The sequence below is a fragment of the Crotalus tigris genome, unplaced genomic scaffold (assembly GCF_016545835.1).
Source record: "Crotalus tigris isolate CLP2741 ecotype Arizona unplaced genomic scaffold, ASM1654583v1 scf7180000021465.51407817327:1047546, whole genome shotgun sequence".
NCBI lineage: Eukaryota > Metazoa > Chordata > Lepidosauria > Squamata > Viperidae > Crotalus > Crotalus tigris.
The window spans coordinates 190,817-210,000 of NW_024098522.1; the positions used below are offsets into that span (position 1 = coordinate 190,817).

The 19,184-nt window shown below is 42.7% G+C and overlaps 1 protein-coding gene and 1 pseudogene across 1 annotated transcript in view; both read right to left on the bottom strand.

Annotated features, from left to right (window-relative positions):
- Positions 1 to 19,184, bottom strand: part of ANXA3 (annexin A3) — a 38,542-nt gene that overhangs the window by 14,221 nt on the left and 5,137 nt on the right. The window contains exons 3-6 of the mRNA XM_039318718.1: positions 9,196 to 9,283; positions 7,093 to 7,187; positions 5,908 to 6,021; positions 4,200 to 4,290 (exon numbers count right to left, since the gene is read on the bottom strand). Coding sequence (XP_039174652.1) covers positions 4,200 to 4,290; positions 5,908 to 6,021; positions 7,093 to 7,187; positions 9,196 to 9,283 — 388 coding nt within the window. The remainder of the gene's footprint in view (positions 1 to 4,199; positions 4,291 to 5,907; positions 6,022 to 7,092; positions 7,188 to 9,195; positions 9,284 to 19,184) is intronic.
- LOC120296757 lies at positions 16,448 to 16,565 on the bottom strand (annotated as a pseudogene).

The following is a 19,184-nucleotide window of genomic DNA, read 5'->3' on the forward strand; positions in this document are numbered from 1 at the left end:
CCCCAAAAAAGCCCCACTACACAACTTCTTATTTAGCCCTCTTGTGATGGACGTTGTACATCCCTTTTAGTGGAGAAGCTGTCCTATCTGCAAAGCTTGTAATAAGCAGAGATTGCATGGGATAATCCTGCCGGTTATCTTGTTCTGTTGCTAAAGAGCTGATAGAAGGGAGATCTCTGTGGTTTATTTTGCATAGCCCCGACAGGACAGGTTTTTGTTTTTGTTTAATGCTAACTGTATAAACTAGAGGAGGAATTGATAAGCTAGATAAATAAGGTGTCATCTGAATGCATCAGTGTCCTCTGCTCTAGCCAACCTGGGAAAAAAGCTGTGTCGTAGTAATCCAAAATATGTATCACTCCTAGGGGCACAATAGGGTTTTTATAATCTAGGTCAGTGGTGGCAAACCTATGGCACGCGTGCCAGAGGCGGCACTCAGAGCCCTCTCTGTGGGCACGTATGCCATCACCCAAGCCCCACCTCCCCCTGCAACCCCCTCCTCACTAACAGCCTCCCTGGAGGAGAGTTACACCCGGGCGCGATCCACGCAGAGCAGCGCAGCAGCCAAGGACATGGCAGCTGGGCAGTTGGTAGCCCTGCGGGCGGACAGGGTGGAGTGGGGGGCGGAGTAGGGGGTGGCCAGGGGGACAGGGCGATTTTGGAGCACTCGGTCTCTAAAAGGTTTGCCATCACTGATCTAGGTAGTCCTTGACTTACGACCACAATTGAGCCCAAATTAGGTTGCTAAGTTGTTAAATGAGTTTCGCCTTCTTTGGCAACTTTTCTTGCCATCGTTGTTAAATGGATCACTGCAGTTGTTAAGGTAGTAACCCGGTTGTTAAGTGTAAAAACTGGTCATAAGTCACTTTTTTTCAGTCTGTTGTAATTTCGAACGGTTACTAAACGAACTTGTTGTAACTTGAGGACTGCTTCTAATGAGCCCATCAACGTGGCCAAAGATCTTTCATACTGTTAGGTCAGAGAAAAGTTGGCTTAGATTTCCCAAGTTTTCTTTGCCCAATCTCCTTCTGTTGGGTCCTGTGTCAAGCCATTGTTTCTTCAATCTTCAATCAACTGAACAAAATTAAGCTCACGCAGGATTCCTTCCTCTCTGCTCCCCCAACTGAGGAACTTAACGATAAGCTTCATTAATGCAAAAGAGAATAACTTGCAGTCTTACAGATGGCAGATAACGACATTTCAGTCATTGCAAAAAACTGGCTTGTTATTTTTGGAGGTCAAGAAATCTATGACTCGTTTCAACAACAGCATGCATATTTAGCCATGGTATGAAGAAGCAGGAATTAATTTACCTCAGGGTGGTTTATCATCATTATTGTTATTGACCATATTCCAGATTACAAGATCAGCCAGCTGGGGGGGGGGACATTGCTTTTGGAGATTTCCAAAGAAATTTCATAGCAAAACTGGAATTTCACGCTAACATTCCTTATTAAAAAGCACGGCTCTAAAACAATTTTACTGTATTACATTGGTTCCAAACTGGCATGAAGCATGTTTTCCTTATGACCGTTTTTATTTTCAGTTTTTTTTGTTGTTGTTTTAAAAAAAGAAGGAAAATTCATTAAGAATATAACCTATTTATCAAAAGAACCTTAATTTTAATCTTTTGCCTGCTTTGAGCATCCAAGCTGCTAATAGCAAAGTTATCTCTCTTGGTAATCCCATCTACAAATGGGGATTACTAATATTAAACTGCCTTTCATGTTTGTTATTCATCATATGTAAGATGCTCTGAACCCTGAAGAAAGATTTGAGGAAAACTTTATTTAACCTTCTCTTTAGTTCTAGGTTGCTTTTCTCCTTGATTAGTTTCCATCCATTACTTCTGCCTTGCTTTGAAGGCCCCCTTTTCCGTGTGGCAGCCCCTTAGACATTGGAACGCTGCTATCATGTCATCCTTAGTCCTTCTTTTCATTAAACTAGACATATCGAATTCCTGCAACCATTCTTCATATGTTTTAGCCTCCAGTCCCCTGATCATCTTTGTTGCTCTTCTCTGCACTCTTTCTAGAGATTCTCAACATCTTTTTAATATTGTGGTGACCAAAATTGGATGCAATATTCCAAGTCTGGTCTTACCAAGCTATTATGAAGTGGTGTAAAAACTTCACGTGATCTTGATTCTATCCCTCTGTTAATGCAGCCTAGGACTGTGTTGGCTTTTTGGGAGGCTGCAGCACACTGCTGGCTCATATTTAAGTGACTGTCCACTAGGACAGCGAGATCCCTCTCACAGTTACTGCTACTGAGCCAGGTTTCACCTAATATGTCCCTGTACGTTTGGTTTTTCATAATCCTTCCCTTATGCGGTGACTTCTAAACATGTTTAGAATGACAGTTCTCAGAATTGTCAGGCTGCTTTTGACCATGGAATTCATTCATTCATTTATTCATTTTTTTGACAGCTGTCCATCTCAATCCATGACTCTGGATAGCTTACAGTTCCAAATTTCTGGAACTCTGGGAACTGAAATCTCAAGACACCCAAAAAGCACTCAAGCAGCCAATTTGTAGGTCTTCCCCAAATTGTTAACCCTGCGTTCCTTCACTCACAATGTCAGCAAGTTTGGTGTTTACTGACCAGTCCATTGTGACTCAATCAATTTGTTCTTCGGTCCAAATTTATTTGTTTGGCTGAGCTTCGACTACAATGCAGTGAAGCAGGACCGTCTGATTCTGTTCCCACCAGTGAGCTTTCTACACTCTCACCAAGAGAAGAGACATCCATCTTCCAGATATTAATCAATGCCACAGCCCTGAAAGAACTACACCAGTCCCAGCTATATAGGCTTCGCTGGACTGGCTGCATTCAGTTTCCAATCCATCTTGGTCAGCCTCTCCGCAGTTCAGCAATTCATCTTCCTGAAAGGCAGCAGTGGTTTCTTTGGCTAGGGCCACTTATCAAAATAAAAGCTTCAGGGGACACGGGCCATGATCTTCTAGCTAATACTAACTCAGGAGGGTCTGACTAAATGATGAGGAGATCCTCCACTCCGTGTGGACCTTTGCGCAAAACCTTTTAGATCAGAAAGGGACCATTTTCTTCAGCCACAAACATGGAACTAGGATTCCAACTGTTAAAAGGTTTCAAAAACTCCTAAAGCAGTGGTGGCGAACCTATGGCACGGGTGCCAGAGGTGGCACTCAGAGCCCTCTCTGTGACATGCGCATCATCGGCCCAGTCCTGGGCCTTCAGCTGGGTTTGATAAAACCTTTTCGCTTTAGGCCTCCGCCGTGTGCAAAAAAAAAAAAAAGGTTCAATCAGTCAATTTCAACTTCTCGCGGGGGGGAAAAAAAAAGATCTTGCAAAGTTGGAATTGATTGATTGAACTTTTTAGTCCCACCCAGTCTGCTGTTACCACGGCAGCCACGTCCACTGAATGGGCCACCCCCACCCGGCACTCGACGATGCATAAGTGGGTTTTGGGTTGCAGTTTGGGCACTCCGTCTCTAAAAGGTTCGCCATCACTGTCCTAAAGGGTAAGAGAGCGCTCAACAAAATGAAAATATCCATTTTGTCCCTGAAGAGCCAGTTTGGTGTAGTTGATTAAGGCACCAGGCTAGAAACCAGAGTCAGCCACTTGTCTGAAATGGTATAGGGCAGGCGTCTTCAAACGTGGCCCTTGTATAACTTGTGGACTTCAACTCCCAGAATTCCTCAGCCAGCGTGCCTGCCTGAAGAATTCTGGGAGTTGAAGTCCACAAGTCATAAAAGGGCCACGTTTGAAGACCCCTGGTATAGAGTCTCTTGCTTGAGCAGGAGGCTGGACTAGAAGACCTCCAAGGTCCCTTCCAGCTCTACTCTGATTGAGCCCCCCCCCATTGAGTTAGCTTGTCAGAAGCCATCTGGAAAGGTCAAAAATGGGAATCACATGACCTTGGGACAGTGCAAGTGTCATAAATACATCCCAGTTGCCCAGTGGCTACATGTTGATCATATGACCCTAGGGGTGCTGAGTCATTAAGTGTGAAAACTGGTCATAAATCACTTTTTTCAGCACCATTTGTAACTTTCAACACGCATTAAACAAACAGTTGCAAATAAATTACTCCCTGTAATATCAGATATCTTCCTGAGACAGTTTTCATTCCAGACTGGTTAGCTATTGCTGCATACAGAGAAATGAAGAGGCAAATACCTGACTGGTTATCTATTCAGTCAAGGCAGTTCTTACTTGTATAATAAGCCTGAATTACGGCTCTGAGTTGCTGGGGGGTTCGGGAAGCCACGATCTCAATCAACGCCGTCTCATTAGTTCCCATGCCCTGGCAAGAATCACATTAAAAAAGATGCTAAATTTTCCATTCAAGATTGATGTAGACCTAATTGCATCTGGCAATCTGCAGAATCTGCCACAAGATGGTTAGAAATCTCAGAACAAGATAAATGACCCAGAGAGACCATTTCAACATTAAAACATTCATTCTGGCAGAAGAAAAATGGGCTGACCTCATCTCAGGCAAATGTTTGTAAACAGATTTCAGCACGATGGATCTCCGTGAGTTACGGTTTTATTGAAATCATTGAAACCCAGCCGTGCTAACACTGCATGGGTGATTAATGGAAAGCACCCGACAAATTGTTGGTTAATGATGTGAACTAACAAGAGTAGGGGTAGATGAAAGAGCACTGATCAACTGATTCATCAAAGCATAACTGCTTGCTAAAAGTAAGGATTTAAAAATGGAGCTGCTGGAATGGTGGGGAACACTGATGGCCCTGCAGGGGGACAGCTATGTCACCCATCGTGGACAGTGTGTATGTGTATCTTAGGGCTAAACCACTTTATCATGCCTTGGTAAGACCACACACGGAATACTGCATCCATTTTTGGTTGCCACAATGTACAAAAGACGTTGAGACTCTAGAACAGGGGTCTTCAAACTCGGCCCTTTTATAACTCATGGACTTCAGCTCCCAGAATTCCTCAGCCAGCGTGCCTGGCTGAGGAATTCTGGGAATTGAAGTCCATGAGACATAAAAGGGCCGAGTTTGAAGACCCCTGATCTTGACCTTCACTTGAGCCCACACTTTGTCTTCAAGTCACTTTAATTTCAGGGACTTTGTACTCTTGAAGTACCACTGCCTGATGCTTTCTTTTACAATATTTAGTCCTTGACTTATGACCACAACTGAGCCCAAAATTTCCATCGCTAAGATAGTGGTTAAGTGAATTTCACCCCATTCTACTGCCTTTCTTGTCACAGTTGTTAAGTGAATCACTGCACTTAAGTTAATAACAAGGTTGTTAAGTGAATCCGGCTTCCCCATTGACTTTGCTTATCAGAAGGTTGCAAATGGGGATCATGTGACTCTGGGACACGGCGACCGTCTTAAATACGAGCCGTTGCCAAGCGTCTGAATTTTTTATCACGTGACCATGGGGATGCAGCAATGGCCACAAGTGTGAAAAACAGTCATAAGTCACTGTTTTCTGTGCCTTTGTAACTTCAAATGGTCAACAAACCAATGACTGTAAGTCAAGGACTAACTGCACTGAAGAGACTAGCAACTCCAGTTAGCAAAGCTCTAGCTGTGCAAAGGTCTGCTTTCTCTTCTTCTAGAAAATTTTATTTTGATTTCTTCCCCCACAAGGCAATTATATTAAAGTGCATTCACATAAAAGGAGAGTGCGACAGAAAATTGATGTTTTCCCCAAACAGATTCAAATAAAGCATGTGTCAAGGTGAGTTAGGTTAAGGCAGGAGTCTTCAAACTTGGCCCTTTTATGACTTGTGGACTTCAACTCCCAGAATTCCTCAGCCAGGCAAGCTGGCTGAGGAATTCTGGGAGTTGAAGTCCACAAGTCATAAAAGGACCAAGTTTGAAGACCCCTGGGTTAAGGATTAGCATTAAGAGGAGGACCATCCTTTTCGACTTACTCTGATGGTTCGGTTAATGTGTTCCGCGTCAAATTCTGCAGGGGGAGTTACCAGAGCAACCAAGACACGCCCAAAATCACCTGAAGTATCTTCCTTCAAAGCATCTTTCAGCTCCTTCAAAAAGAAAAAACAAAACAGAGCCACGAATAATTCTCACCGTCAAGAATCCTGGGCAGCTTCAGCAATAATTTCTAATCCAGCTAATCACAACTAGGGATCATAAATACAGAATTTTAGCCCACCACATATGGAGGGCATCCATTTAAATCAGGGGTCTTCAAACTTGGCCCTTTTATGACTTGTGGACTTCAACTCCCAGAATTCCTCAGTCAGCATGCCTGGCTGAGAAATTCTGGGAGTTGAAGTCCACAAGACATAAAAGGGCCAAGTTTGAAGACCCCTGGTTTAAATGGATGGCATAGGGGCAGATTCTGGCAGAGTCTCAGCTTTACTGCTTTGAGGAAATGTATCTTGTCAAAACTATTTTCTTTAGTTCTCAGTGAGAAATTGAAAGTCTTGGCTGGCCTGTGTCATCCCAGTTGCTATTGCCTTGCAAAGGCTTAGCTGGACCGTATCACTTCATATATCACCCCAGTTTTTGGATGGGATGGGCCAATCTCCAGGATATGAAGATTCATTTTGAGTAGATTTTTCTCCCTTTTGTTCCCATTTTTAGGGAGGAACAGGAAATCCCTTCTATGGGAGAACTCATCTCATGACTCCTCCAGAAATTTACAATTTAATTTGGTTTTTATCCTGCCTTCTGTCACTTTATAAGTCACTCAAGGTAGCAAACATACATAATACTCTTTCTTCCTCCTCTTTTTCTCACAACAACCCTGTGAGGTGAATTGGGCTGAGAGATAACTATCCCAAGATTACCCAGCTGGCTTTCATGCCTAAGGAGGGACTAGAACTCATAGCCACCTGGTGACTGGCCCAAAGTCACCCAGCTACCTTTCATGCCTAAGGCGGGACTAGAATCCACCATCATTGGTGATTGGCCCAAAGTCACCCAGCCAGCTTTCATGCCTAAAGCAGGACTAGAACTCACAGCGCCTGGTTTCCAGGCCAGCATCTTAACCATTGCACCAAGCTGCCATGAAGAATCAGTGGCTGGAGATAATGGAGCCCCTCACCCTCCTTGTCCTTCTCCCCATCATAATATTTCCCAAGGATGCATACCTTTCCAGTGTAAGATTTGTACTCTGCAGCTATCAGCTGCCTTTGAGCATTAGATCTTCCTGTCAGGATCTCAATCACTTTTGTTTCATCTGTGCCTAAAAGCAAAAATCAAGAAGGGAGTCAGCTCAGAAAGAGGAAGAATCTTGAATCTTGGAGTAAAACATGTGAAAACGTTAGCGATAGGCAACCTGTATCCCATTCTCAAAGTTTCTTGACAAGGAAACTTTAGTTTTATGGACTATTGTGGGGGAAGGTCTTACTCTTAAAAACGGAAGGATGTCATGGAGAGGACTCACATCCTTTGAAGTAACAAAATTGTTCTACATCAGGGGTCTTCAAACATGGCCCTTTGATGACTTGTGGACTTCAACTCCCAGAATTCCTCAGCTAGTGAGGAATTCTGCGAGTTGAAGTCCACAAGTCATCAAAGGGCCAAGTTTGAAGACCCCTATTCTACATGGTAACAAGGAGGATAAATTCATCCTGTGCCTTTAATTTTGGATTTTATGATTAAGCATTTTGGTTTTGCTTGGCTGAGGAATTCTGGGAGTTGAAGTCCACAAGTCATAAAAGGGCCAAGTTTGAAGACCCCAATCTAGTCCCAGTTATAAGAACTCTGTTGCGCCCTGGTGGCGCAGTGGTAATATGCAGTACTGCAGCTAGCTCATTGCTCACTCCAGGAGTTCGATCTTGAGCGGCTCAAGGTTGACTCAGCTTTCCATCTTTCCGAGGTTGGTAAAATGAGGACCCAGATTGTTGGGGGCAATGTGCTCACTCTGTAAACCACTTAGAGAGGGCTGTAAAGCACCACGAAGCAGTATATAAGTCTAAGTGCTATTGCTGTTGCTAACTTCCATATTCAACATTGCTCTGAATCTAGAAAGGCTGAGATAAGTTGCAGAGGACCACGTGGCTTGGTTTGGGAATAGAAGTAACAGGTTTTTGGATTTTAAATTGTCACCATATGGAACATCAACCAAACTTCCAGAATTTCCTTCCTTCCCACCTCAAGTCCTGGTGACTTCAAAGATATTGCTATGCGTTATTCTTTGCAAAATGCAGAAATAGCTAGTCAGGTTGTCTTCCTCCAGGTTGTTCTTTCATCTTCTCAATGTAGCGTACAGCCATTTGTTTGTGGTCCCCATCCACAACTAATCCAACTTTGGTGGCCAGAAGCTGGAAAAAGGCAATCCAACAGAAGATACTCTCTACTGGTGCTGGACCAGTATGTAACTCTGGCCAGAGCATATATTTGGCTTAGAAAACGGTGTGTAGAGCAAGTAGCATTTTAAGGGTTAAAGTGCTGTCTCCTTAAGAGATGGGTTCTGGGAAATGTAGTTTTAATTGTTACGTGGTTATATCTGTGTTCTAATTGGTCAGTTCTATGTCTTAATTAGCAATTGGGAGGGACTTCAATGTTTTATGACAGGATTTCCTGGCTACGTGCCAGCATATAAAGTCTTGTGTAGTACAGGCACGGGACCTTTTGCTCCATACGAACATGGGGTGAATCTACCTTTAATTTTTTAAAGAACGGAAAGATTATGATACGTGCCTCAGAAGAACTCTTCTTAACTGTAAGCTATTGTTTAGAGCAGTGGTTCTCAACCTGTGGGTCGCGACCTCATTTGGGGTCGAACGACCATTTCACAGGGGTTGCCAAACAACGCAGTCCGCCATTTTCTTTTCCCCTTTTCCTTAGCAGTGCTACTCCCTTTTATTCTATTGGTTTTTGAAAGCCAATAGAATAGACTCTCTTGAATAGAGTCCAATTCTATTGGCTTTCAAAAGCCAATAGGAATTGTCCAGGCTGTCTCTGCCCTGCTGAGCCCCCCAAAAGTCCCATTCTGCAAACGGTGCTGCACCAGTTGAGTAGTCCTCGACTTACAACCGGTTGAGTAGTCCCCGACTTACGAACGGTTGGGGGTCGCGACATTAAAAAGGTTGAGGACCACTAGTTTAGAGATTCCTGAAGAATAAATAATCTGAATATTAATCCGTCTTTGGAGTTAATCTGTCTGTGACAATCCGGAATAAAGCAGATCTCTTGTTTGGATCAGAACAGAACCCGTCTTCCTTTCCCAGAGAAAACAGGAGGCTTACCCAGTCCTTCCATTGCTTTTTTAAGTGCCTCTGCATCTTTCGAAGCATTGAATCCTGTAAAATCCTGAATTGTTCCCCTAGAACCAACCTAGAAGAAAACAGATGCCGCTCAGTGACATTGGATTCAAGGTCAAGACGTGCACAAAGTACACAGGATTGACAAGTTGTACTCGAGAACTCACATGTTGCTTGTCAATGGTCATGGGGTCAGCCCCAATTCTCCAGCTCAAAAGATGTGGCAAATGGCAAGTTGACGCAACACAACCTCAATTACAACCCTACGACCACAACTGAGTCCAAAATTTCTGTTGCTAAGACAGACATTTGTCAAGTACGTTTTGCCCCATTTTACGACCTTTCTTGCCACAGTTGTTAAGTGAATCACTACAGTTGCTAAGTTAGTAATACGGTGGTTAAGTGAGTCGGGCTCCCCCATTGACTTTGCTTGTCAGGAGGTCACAAAAACTGATCACACAACACGGGTTGTAACACTGCAGCCTTCATAACTATGAGCCAGTGGCCAAGTGTCTGAATTTTGATCACGTGACCTTTGGCAGGCTGCAACAGTTGTAAGTGTGAAAAATGATCACGTCACTTTTTTCTATGCTGCTGTAACTTTGAGCGGTCACTAAACAAACTGTTGTAAGTCGAGACTATCCGTATTGTCAGGCAGGAACAACCTGAAAAGTTCATGCTAACTACTTTATTATTTTCTGCCTATAATACAGGAATCTCCCCAGTCCGATAACAACTCCTGGGAACAATTAGATAAGGAACTTAGAGGGGGTTGGTCCTAGCCTTTTTGTTGGTTGTGCAGTGATTCCAGACTAGCTCCAAGCTTGATCCCTCCTCCCTGCCCGGCTGGTTGCTTTCCAACAGGTCTAGTTATAAAGGTGTTGGGCTGGGAATGGTGAGATGTAGGTTCAACCCGACCCTTAGTCATGGACAGACTTAGATTTGTCCCTCTCTCTCAGACCACAGCAAACAGGCAAGGAAAAGAGGCAAACTGTAAACCCTATTTTGAGTGAAGTGCTGCTTTTTGAAAAGTAGGGAATCCAGAATCGAAGTAAGAAAGAGCAAATGGTAAATCAGATCTATTTTCTTCTATATATTTTCTTTTTACATCAAGGCAACCTTTATGAAAAGGCCCCAGTGCAATTGAATACATAAAAACATATCACCTTAAAAAAAATAGCAGAATTTACTGTATATACTAAGCCTGCAGGGGTAGGCAACCTTGGCTCTTTTATGACTCGTGGACTTCAATTCCCAGAATTCCTGAGCCAGCATGGCTCAACTTGAAAACTCTCCCTTTCCCCTCAGCATAGCTGGGTCAGGAATTCTGGGAGTTGAAGTCCACGAGTCATAAAAGAGCCAAGGTTGCCTACCCCAAATGTTACAATATAAAGTCATTTATATTTTAAGGCAGAGTCATTGCAAAGTTGATTCATTCATGTCAAGTAAAATAAGTTTACTAATGAAAGAAAATGCTTAGCTTTTTGTTCATAGCATCTGTTGTTAGCATATAAGAGGATATAAGCAATTCACGTAGGTGTGGAGAAAGAAAAAAAACAGCTGATATGATCTCAGCCTTTCAAGAATGCTGACTTAATTCCTCGATTCAAAAAATAAATAAATAAATTAAAACCTGCCTGAACAGCACACTCTAAAGAAATCACAAGCCGGAAGCATAAAAGATATAAATATAGTTCTCGACTTACGACCACAACCAAACCCCAGATTTCTCTCGCTAAACGAGACAGTTGATAAGTGGATCACTGCGGTGATTAAACTAGAAATTTACAACCAGTCATTAGCAATCATTCAAAGTTGCTACAGACATCCCAAAATGGATTTACTATCCCATTTTGAAGATAGGGCCGTGGTAACCCGCTTTATGACCATCACGACTTATGATTGTAAGGACTACATCAGAGGTCTCCAACCTTTTGGGCACCAGGACCGGTTACACGGAGAGAGGTTTTTCCGCAGCCCGGAGGGGGCGTGGTTTTGTATCCCGTGGATGGGGCTTTCCTTGTTTTTGCGGACCGGTTGCTGACATGCTGCGGCCTGGTACAGGTCAACAGACCGGGAGTTGGGGACCCCTGGACTACATGAATGAACTCCCTCCTCCGTGCTCTGCACTGCAGTGTGGATTTTGCAGATGAAGACAAAAACAACCAAGGTAACAGCAAACTACAGATCTATGTTTTTATCAGGGAAGCAATTCAGTTGAAGCCTCACTGACTGTGAATCAAAGAAGTCCAGCAATAATTAAGCAATGCAGATTTTCCTCCCAGAAGCCCAGACCCACTCTCAACAAATTGCAATTTCCACATTTCATGGGGTGTTTTTTTATTTTTATTTTTTGCAACGGAGCAAAATTGTCTCAGCTTCTCAGTTCCCCTGAGGTCTGTAGTTAGGGATGTGCAGGACAAGTTTTTGGCGGAAGAAATTGCATCCCACTGGAATACAGGAATACGTTTCCTGGCTTCTGCATTTTTGCTACAACCTGCTTACATAAAATTAAGGGCTTGGATTATAATGCAAGCGCTGCAGATCAGGGAGGATAGATAGATCCCACCAAGAGACCTTCCGAATTCCCTGCTTGAAAGACAGGCTAGGCAGGAAATCTACTAGCAAAAAGGTGGTCAGAGGTAATAGGATAAGAGAATACAGCAGTGGTGGCGAACCTATGGCATGGGTGCCAGAGACGGCACTCGGAGCCCTGTCTGTGGGCACACACGCACACCGTTGCCCCAGCTCCACCACTCCCTGTGGCCCCTCCTCACCAGCAGCCCCCCCAGAGGAAAGTCATCCCGGGCGCAGCCCGCGCAGAGCAGCACAGCCAAAGACATGGCAGCCAGGCAGTGGGGACAAGACTCCACCCTCATGCCCCATCGCGTACAGATGATGCTGTGGGGCACGGACAGAGGGCAAGGCCGCCATGACGCTGCTGGCCACCTGGGCAATATGCTGTGGCGGGCCGTGGAGGTAGTGGGTGGCCCTGCGGGCAGGAGAGGCGGGGGCGGGGCAGGGGCGAGACGGTTTTTGGGCACTCGGTCTCTAAAAGGTTCGCCATCACTGGAATACAGGAAGACCTCAACTTACGGCCCCACGACTGAGCCCAAAATTTCTGTTGCTAAGTGAGACATTCGTTAAGTGAATTTTGCCCATTTTACAAGTTTTCTTACCAAGTTGCTAAGTGAATTCACCGCTATTGTTAAGTTAGCAACACAGTTATTAAGTGGATCTGGCTTCCCCATTGACTTTGCTTGTCAGAAGGTCACAAAAGGGGATCACATGATCCTGGGACATGGCAACCGTCATAAATACGAGTCAGTTGCCAAGGGTCCAAATACTGATCATGGGGATGCTACGAAGGTGGTAGGTGTGAAAAATCGTCACAAGTCGCTTTTTTCAGAAACTGTGAACGGTCATTAAATGAACTGCTGTTACAGATATGTTATTTTTATAGATAGATAAGAAATTTCTACAGGTAGTCCTCAACTTACAACTGTTCTTTAGTGACTGTTCAAAGTTACAACAGCACTGGAAAAAAAAGTGATTTATTCTGTTTCTCCCACTTATGCCCATTGCAGCATCCCCAGGGACACGTGATCAAAATTCGGGCACTTGACGACTGACTCGTATTTACTACGGTCGCAGTGTTGTGATAATGTGGTAACGTGATCCCGATTATTGCTGAACTTTCTCAGCTGGCTTCCTCCAAGCAAAGTCAATAGGGCAAGCCAGATTTGCTTAACGACCCCATGATTCACTTAACAACTTTTGCAAAAAATGGTCATAAAATGAGGCACAACTCAGTGAAAAACTGACTTGCTTAGCAACAAAAATGTGGGGCTCAGTTGTGGCTGTAAGACAAGGACTATCTGTTTTTGTAATCTCCTTTTGTTAAAACAGGACTTCTCCTGGAGTAAATGGAAATAAATGGAGATGTTACTGGGTTGCAGCAGAATTTTTGACAATACAAAAATGCAGGATTAAATATGAAGATCATAAAGGCATCATTAAAGCCCTGCTAATTTGGGGACATTTTTTAAAAAAATTCTTCCACCTTCTTCCTTTCGTTGTAATGTTACAAACCTTGATAATGTTGTATTAGTTCAATGCAGATTTCAGTGTAGTAATATTTTTGCAATGTGATTACAGTTAGGGAGATTATTGAGAAAGCTTAAAGTATTGACAATAAAAAGAGGAAAGAAGTAATTGATCCTCAGTTGCTGTTTATGATATCAATATTACAAACATAACATACTTTATTCATTTTTTTTAACATCCTCCAACACATACAGGTGGAAGGACGAGTTTTAAGTCAGGTTTAGATGCCTTCAAAATTTATTTGGGATTTTGATTTTTGCGTTAGTCTCAGGATATGATCAGAAAAGTGAAGATAGTAGCTACAATGATACGGCTGAGATTCCATTTGTCTTTTATGTTCACCCCCACAGACATAAAAAATACACAGAATGTACATAAAAACACAAATGACACACAGGTACACAAAACACATGGAGCTTCAATTAAATCACTGCGGCTGCCATCTTGACTCTTTTGCCCTCAGACCCCTATTGGTATTATAAGCCCAGGGAGTTTTTATACCTGATAAAATGTGAATTTATCCCATTTCAGTGTAAATTAAAATTTTAAAAAATGAAAGATGGACTAAAATTCCTCTGCGTATTTGTTCTAAGATAAATATAATTAAGACGAACTTTGCTTCAAGGTTATTTTCTACCTTGACAGGACTTTCTCAGCTTATTACATTATTTTCAACAGCTTTATAGGATATTGGATACATTTTAGAGGACTTTTCCCTGAGTTTACAGATATGCCATCTTTAATCTTTTATTGCTTTTAATGCTTAGTGTGGGGATAGAGGGAAATTGTTGTGTTGTTGGTGATGGTTAGTTTTGATCTGGTTTTAGATGACATCGTAATTGTTATAAATTCTATATTCTACATAAGCCGCTAAGAGTCATTCTGGTTGTGTGGGACAGAATTGACTTTAATAAATCATTCAATATTTTTTAACAAGGGTATCCTGCAATCTTCCAATACGAGAAGTGTAAATATATGCTGGGAAATAATGGATTTCACATTCTACGTTTTCAGGCTTGTTGCTATCATTTATCATATTTATAATTTACCTAGAATCAGTCCTAATGTTTTGAGAGTAGAGTAGAGTAGAGTAGAGTAGAGTAGAGTAGAGTAGAGTAGAGTAGAGTAGAGTGGAGTGGAGTGGAGTGGAGTGGAGTAGAACAGAACAGAACAGAACAGAATAGAATAACAGAGTTGGAAGGGATCTTGGTGGTCTTCTAGTCCAACCCCCTGCTCAGGTAGGAAATCCTACACCATTTCAGACAAATGATCGTCCAATCTCTTCTTAAAAACCTCCAGCACTGGAGCACCCACAACTTCTGGAGGCAAGTTGTTTCACTGATTAACTGTTCTAACTGCTTCTCTCCTTGATGACTTTCCATCCGTTGCTTCTTGTCCTGCCTGCAGGCGCTTTGGAGAATAGCTTGACTCTCTCTTCTTTGTGGCAGCCTCTGAGATATTGGAACACTGCTATCATGTCACCCCTCGTCCTTCTCTTTATTCGACTGGCTGTATCCAGTTCCTGCAACTATTTTTCATATGTTTTAGCCTCCAGTCCTCTAATCATCCTTGTTGCTCTTCTCTGACTCTTTCCAGAGACTCAACATCATTTTTGTATTGTGGCAACCAAAATTGGATGCAATATTCTAAATGTGATCTTACCAGGGCATTATAAAGTGGCACTAACACTTCACGTAAGAGCAGTGTTCCAATATCTGACAGGCTGCCATAAAGAAGAGTGGATCAACCTATTTTCCAAAGCACCTGAAGGCAGGACAAGAAGCAATGGATGGAAACTCATCAAGGAGAGAAGCAACCTAGAATTAAACAGAAACTTTCTGACAGTTAGAACAATTAACCAGTGGAACTATTTGCCTCCAGAAGCTGTGAATGCTCCTACACTGGACGTTTTTAAGAAGAAATTGGACAACCATTTGTCTGAAATGGTACAGGATCTCCTGCTTGAGCAGGGGGTTCGACTAGATGACCTTGAATGCCCCTTCCAATTCTGTTATTCTGTAAAAAAAAAAAAACTTTGGCAAAGCTAGCCCTATTCTTTCTTTATTTAACAGCCGATGTAATGACCCCACTTACCAACCACCTCATTTAGCAACTGTTCAAAGTTACAAAAGCTTTGAAAACGTAACTTTACCACCAGTCCTCGCATTTACGACCATCAGAGCATCCCACAGTCATCTCATTACCATTGACACATTTCACGACCGGCTTCTGACAAGCAAAGTCAATGGAGACAGGGGTGGTGAAATCGCCAGCCACACTCACTTTAGTGAGCGCAGTGGAAATGAGGTCATAAGGCCGTGACAGTCACACGATGTCTCACTTAGTGGCTGCATTGCTTAGCGTGATCGTGTTCACTAAGCGAGGACTGTGAATGCTACACATTAAGCCCTATGTAGTAGGAGATAATTAAGGAGGAAAAAAAATCCACAGGCTTAAATAAGGAGTTTCAGCCCAAGAATTAGGGGTAAAATGCAGACTCTTGCAAGCTGCAATGAACACTCCACCCAGCTCTGACTGAGGTCATCAAGGTGGAATTTCTTTGAAACTTCGGAATTGCTACTTTTCTGGGTGTTGTGCAATTCGGACTGAGCTGGTGTCATTAAATAAGGAACTAGAAAACACCATCGCCCACTAGTAGTTTACGTCTAGGCTAGAGCATCCTAAGGTGTTTTGCAACAAAAACGACAATAACTACAGGTAGTCCTTACTTACGACTACAGTTGGGGGCCACAATTTCTACTGTTAAGCAAGACAGTTAAATGAATTGTCCCTGATTTTATGATCTTTTTTGCCAGAGTGGTTTAACAAATCACTGCAATTGTTAAGAGAATCAATCAGAATAAAGCTGGAAGAGACCCTGGAGGTTTTCTAGTCCAACCCCCTGCTCAAGCAGGAAATCCTATACCATTTCACACAGATGGCTGTCCATTTTTTTCTTAAAAACTTCCAGTGTTGGAGCACCCACAACTTCTGTGGGGCAAGCTGTTCCACTGGTTAATTGTCCTCACTGTTAGGAAGTTTCTCCTTAATTCCAGGTTGCTTCTCTCCTTGATTAGTTTCCATCCATTATTTCTTGTCCTGCCCTCTGTTACCTTTGGCAGAATAGGAAAACCTACAGCATCCAGTATTCCAAACAGTCTCCCATCCAAGTACTAACCAGGCCTGACCCTGCTTAGCTTCCGAGATCAGACAGGATCGGGCGTGTTCAGGGTAAAATGGCCATAGAATCATGTGGTCATTAAGCAAATCGGGCTTGCCCCATAGATTTTCCTTGTTGGCAGACAGCCAGGAAAATCACAAGTGGCAATCACATGACCCCGGGACTTTGCAACCGTTGCAAATACATGCTGGCTTGCCAAGTGCCTAAATTTTGATCACGTGACCACGGGGATGCTGCAAAGATTGTAAGTGCGAGGACCAGGTATACACCACAAGAGACTGAAAACAGTGGTAAACAACAATATCACAAGCCTGATCAGTCACTTTATCGGTCAAGAGTAAAACAGACACCCAAGATGGGCGATTCTGGTTATCACAGAAAGAGAAACAAAGGTAGCTGTTTCAACTCAAATTATTCTGCTTTTGCTGAATTTATCCTTCTGGTGCCAAGATAACTCCGAGGATTTTGTAATTAATCTGCATCTTGACTTAGGGGGAAAAAAATCTATTTGCATTCAGTCCTCGGCTACAAATGTCTACATTTGCTCGCTCAGCCCTACATTTTAATTCATCAATATTTACTTAGAGTTTGAACCGGTATTTGCCATAAAGCTAAGGCTGCTGTTACTCTGAGACATACACCTGACACACCCTTCGTGGTTTTAAAGCTTATTTTCTCATCCTGAAGCAAACATGTTTGGTAGCTTCCTGGACTGGTCTGTATTTTCCCCACTGTGAGAAATTATTCATTTGCATAAGGTGACCAACCATCCTCCTTTAGGGAGGATAGTCCTCCTTTTGTAAGTTCTGTCCTCCCTCAAAAAGTGTCCTCCTTCATGTCCTCCTTTTTGATATTTGAAGACTAATCTGCAGGGCTTTTTCTTCCCTCATAGAACGCTCAGAACGGCATTCTGGCACCTTTTTTTGATGATTTTTTTTTTCAACTTTTGCATGAGCTGTGCTACTCCCACTATTGGCTTTCGAAAGCCAATAGGAATTGCTGCTGAGCACCCCAAAACACCCGGCTGGCAAACTTTGCACATGCAAGTTGTCTGTATTATTGTTGCAATGAATAAGCTGTTTCTTTTATTTACGATATTTTTTTCTTCAATTTATTTGTGTCCTACTTTCATTGTAAAAAAGTTGGTCACCTTACATTTGCACAACTATTTAAAATTGCAGAGTAAAAAAAAAAAGTGGCACACTAATATGGATGGGGAAATGGGAGTGTTATTCCAGTAAAAATCATTTATCTAATGCAGTGGTTCTCAACCTTTTTAATGCCGCGACCCCCAAACTGGTCGTAAGTCAAGGACTACTCAACTGGTCGTAAGTCGAGGACTCTCAACTGGTGCAGCACCATTTGCAGAATGGGACTTTTGGTGGGCTCAGCAGGGCAGAGACAGCCTGGACAATTCCTATTGGCTTTTGAAAGCCAATAGAATTAGACTCTATTCAAGAGAGTCTATTCTATTGCTTTCAAAAGCCAATAGAATAAAAGGGAGTAGCACAGCTAAGGAAAAGGGGGGGAAATGGCAGACTGCGTTGTTTGGCGACCCCCGTGAAATGGTCGTTCGACCCCAAATGGGGTCCCGACCCACAGGTTGAGAACCACTGATCTAATGCAAGAGTCTGCAAACTTGGCAACTTTAAGACTTCTGGACTTCAACTCCCAGAATAGCTGGCTGGGGGGATTCTGGGAGTTGAAGTGCACAAGTCTTAAAAGTTGCCAAGTTTGGAGACTCCTAATCTAATGAATCTCTTCAGCCTTGTCTAGAACAACAACAACAACAAAAGCAGCATTAAAGCTATATGTTGGGATGGGGCCTTATCCGGACCTAAGAGGTGCAAAAAATAAAGGAAAACCGGACGTAAAATAATGGATAAATAATTCTTCAATCTTTATGCCGAACAATTCAAATCCTACATAATCTGTAAACCGAAATGTTTGCTGCTTTTTTTCCAAAGTGAGATCTCACGTTTGTATTTGCAGTGCAAATCGGCATTCAAAATGTAAATATTTTCTCCCCCAATTGAAGGAGAAAATTCTAAGCAGTATTACAGTCAATCCAAAACCATTTTTCCACGAGCGGCTACTTGAATCAAAATAAAGAGCATTTTGTTCCGTGTGGCAATCAGCTTACGAAGATCAGATACTTGTTTTCGTATATACTAAAGCTTCCATTGGGCTGCCTGTGTCTTTTCTACTGAATTTCATTCTAAACCAGGGGTCTTCAAACTTGGTCCTTGGTGCCTGGCTGAGGAATTCTGGGAGTTGAAGTCCACAAGTCATAAAAGGGCCAAGTTTGAAGACCCCTGTCATATTTCAAAAGTAAGACACTTGCAGAATTGTCAATCCTAATATATGTGGAAGAGTCCATTGTGGAAAGGCCACTACAATTAATCAGGTCTGTGCACAAACATACAGGTAGTCCTCAACTTACAACAGTTCATTTAGTAACTTTTCAAAATTACAACTGCACTGAAAAAAGTGACTTATGACCGTTTTTCACACTTATGACCGTTGCGGCATCCTCCGTGGTCATGTGATCAAAATTCAGATGCTTGCCAACTGGTTCATATTTATGACGGTGGCAGTGTCCCAGGATCACGTGATCCCCTTTTGCGACCTTCTGACACCAAAGTCAGAAGCCGGATTCACTTAACAACCATGTTGCTAACTTAAC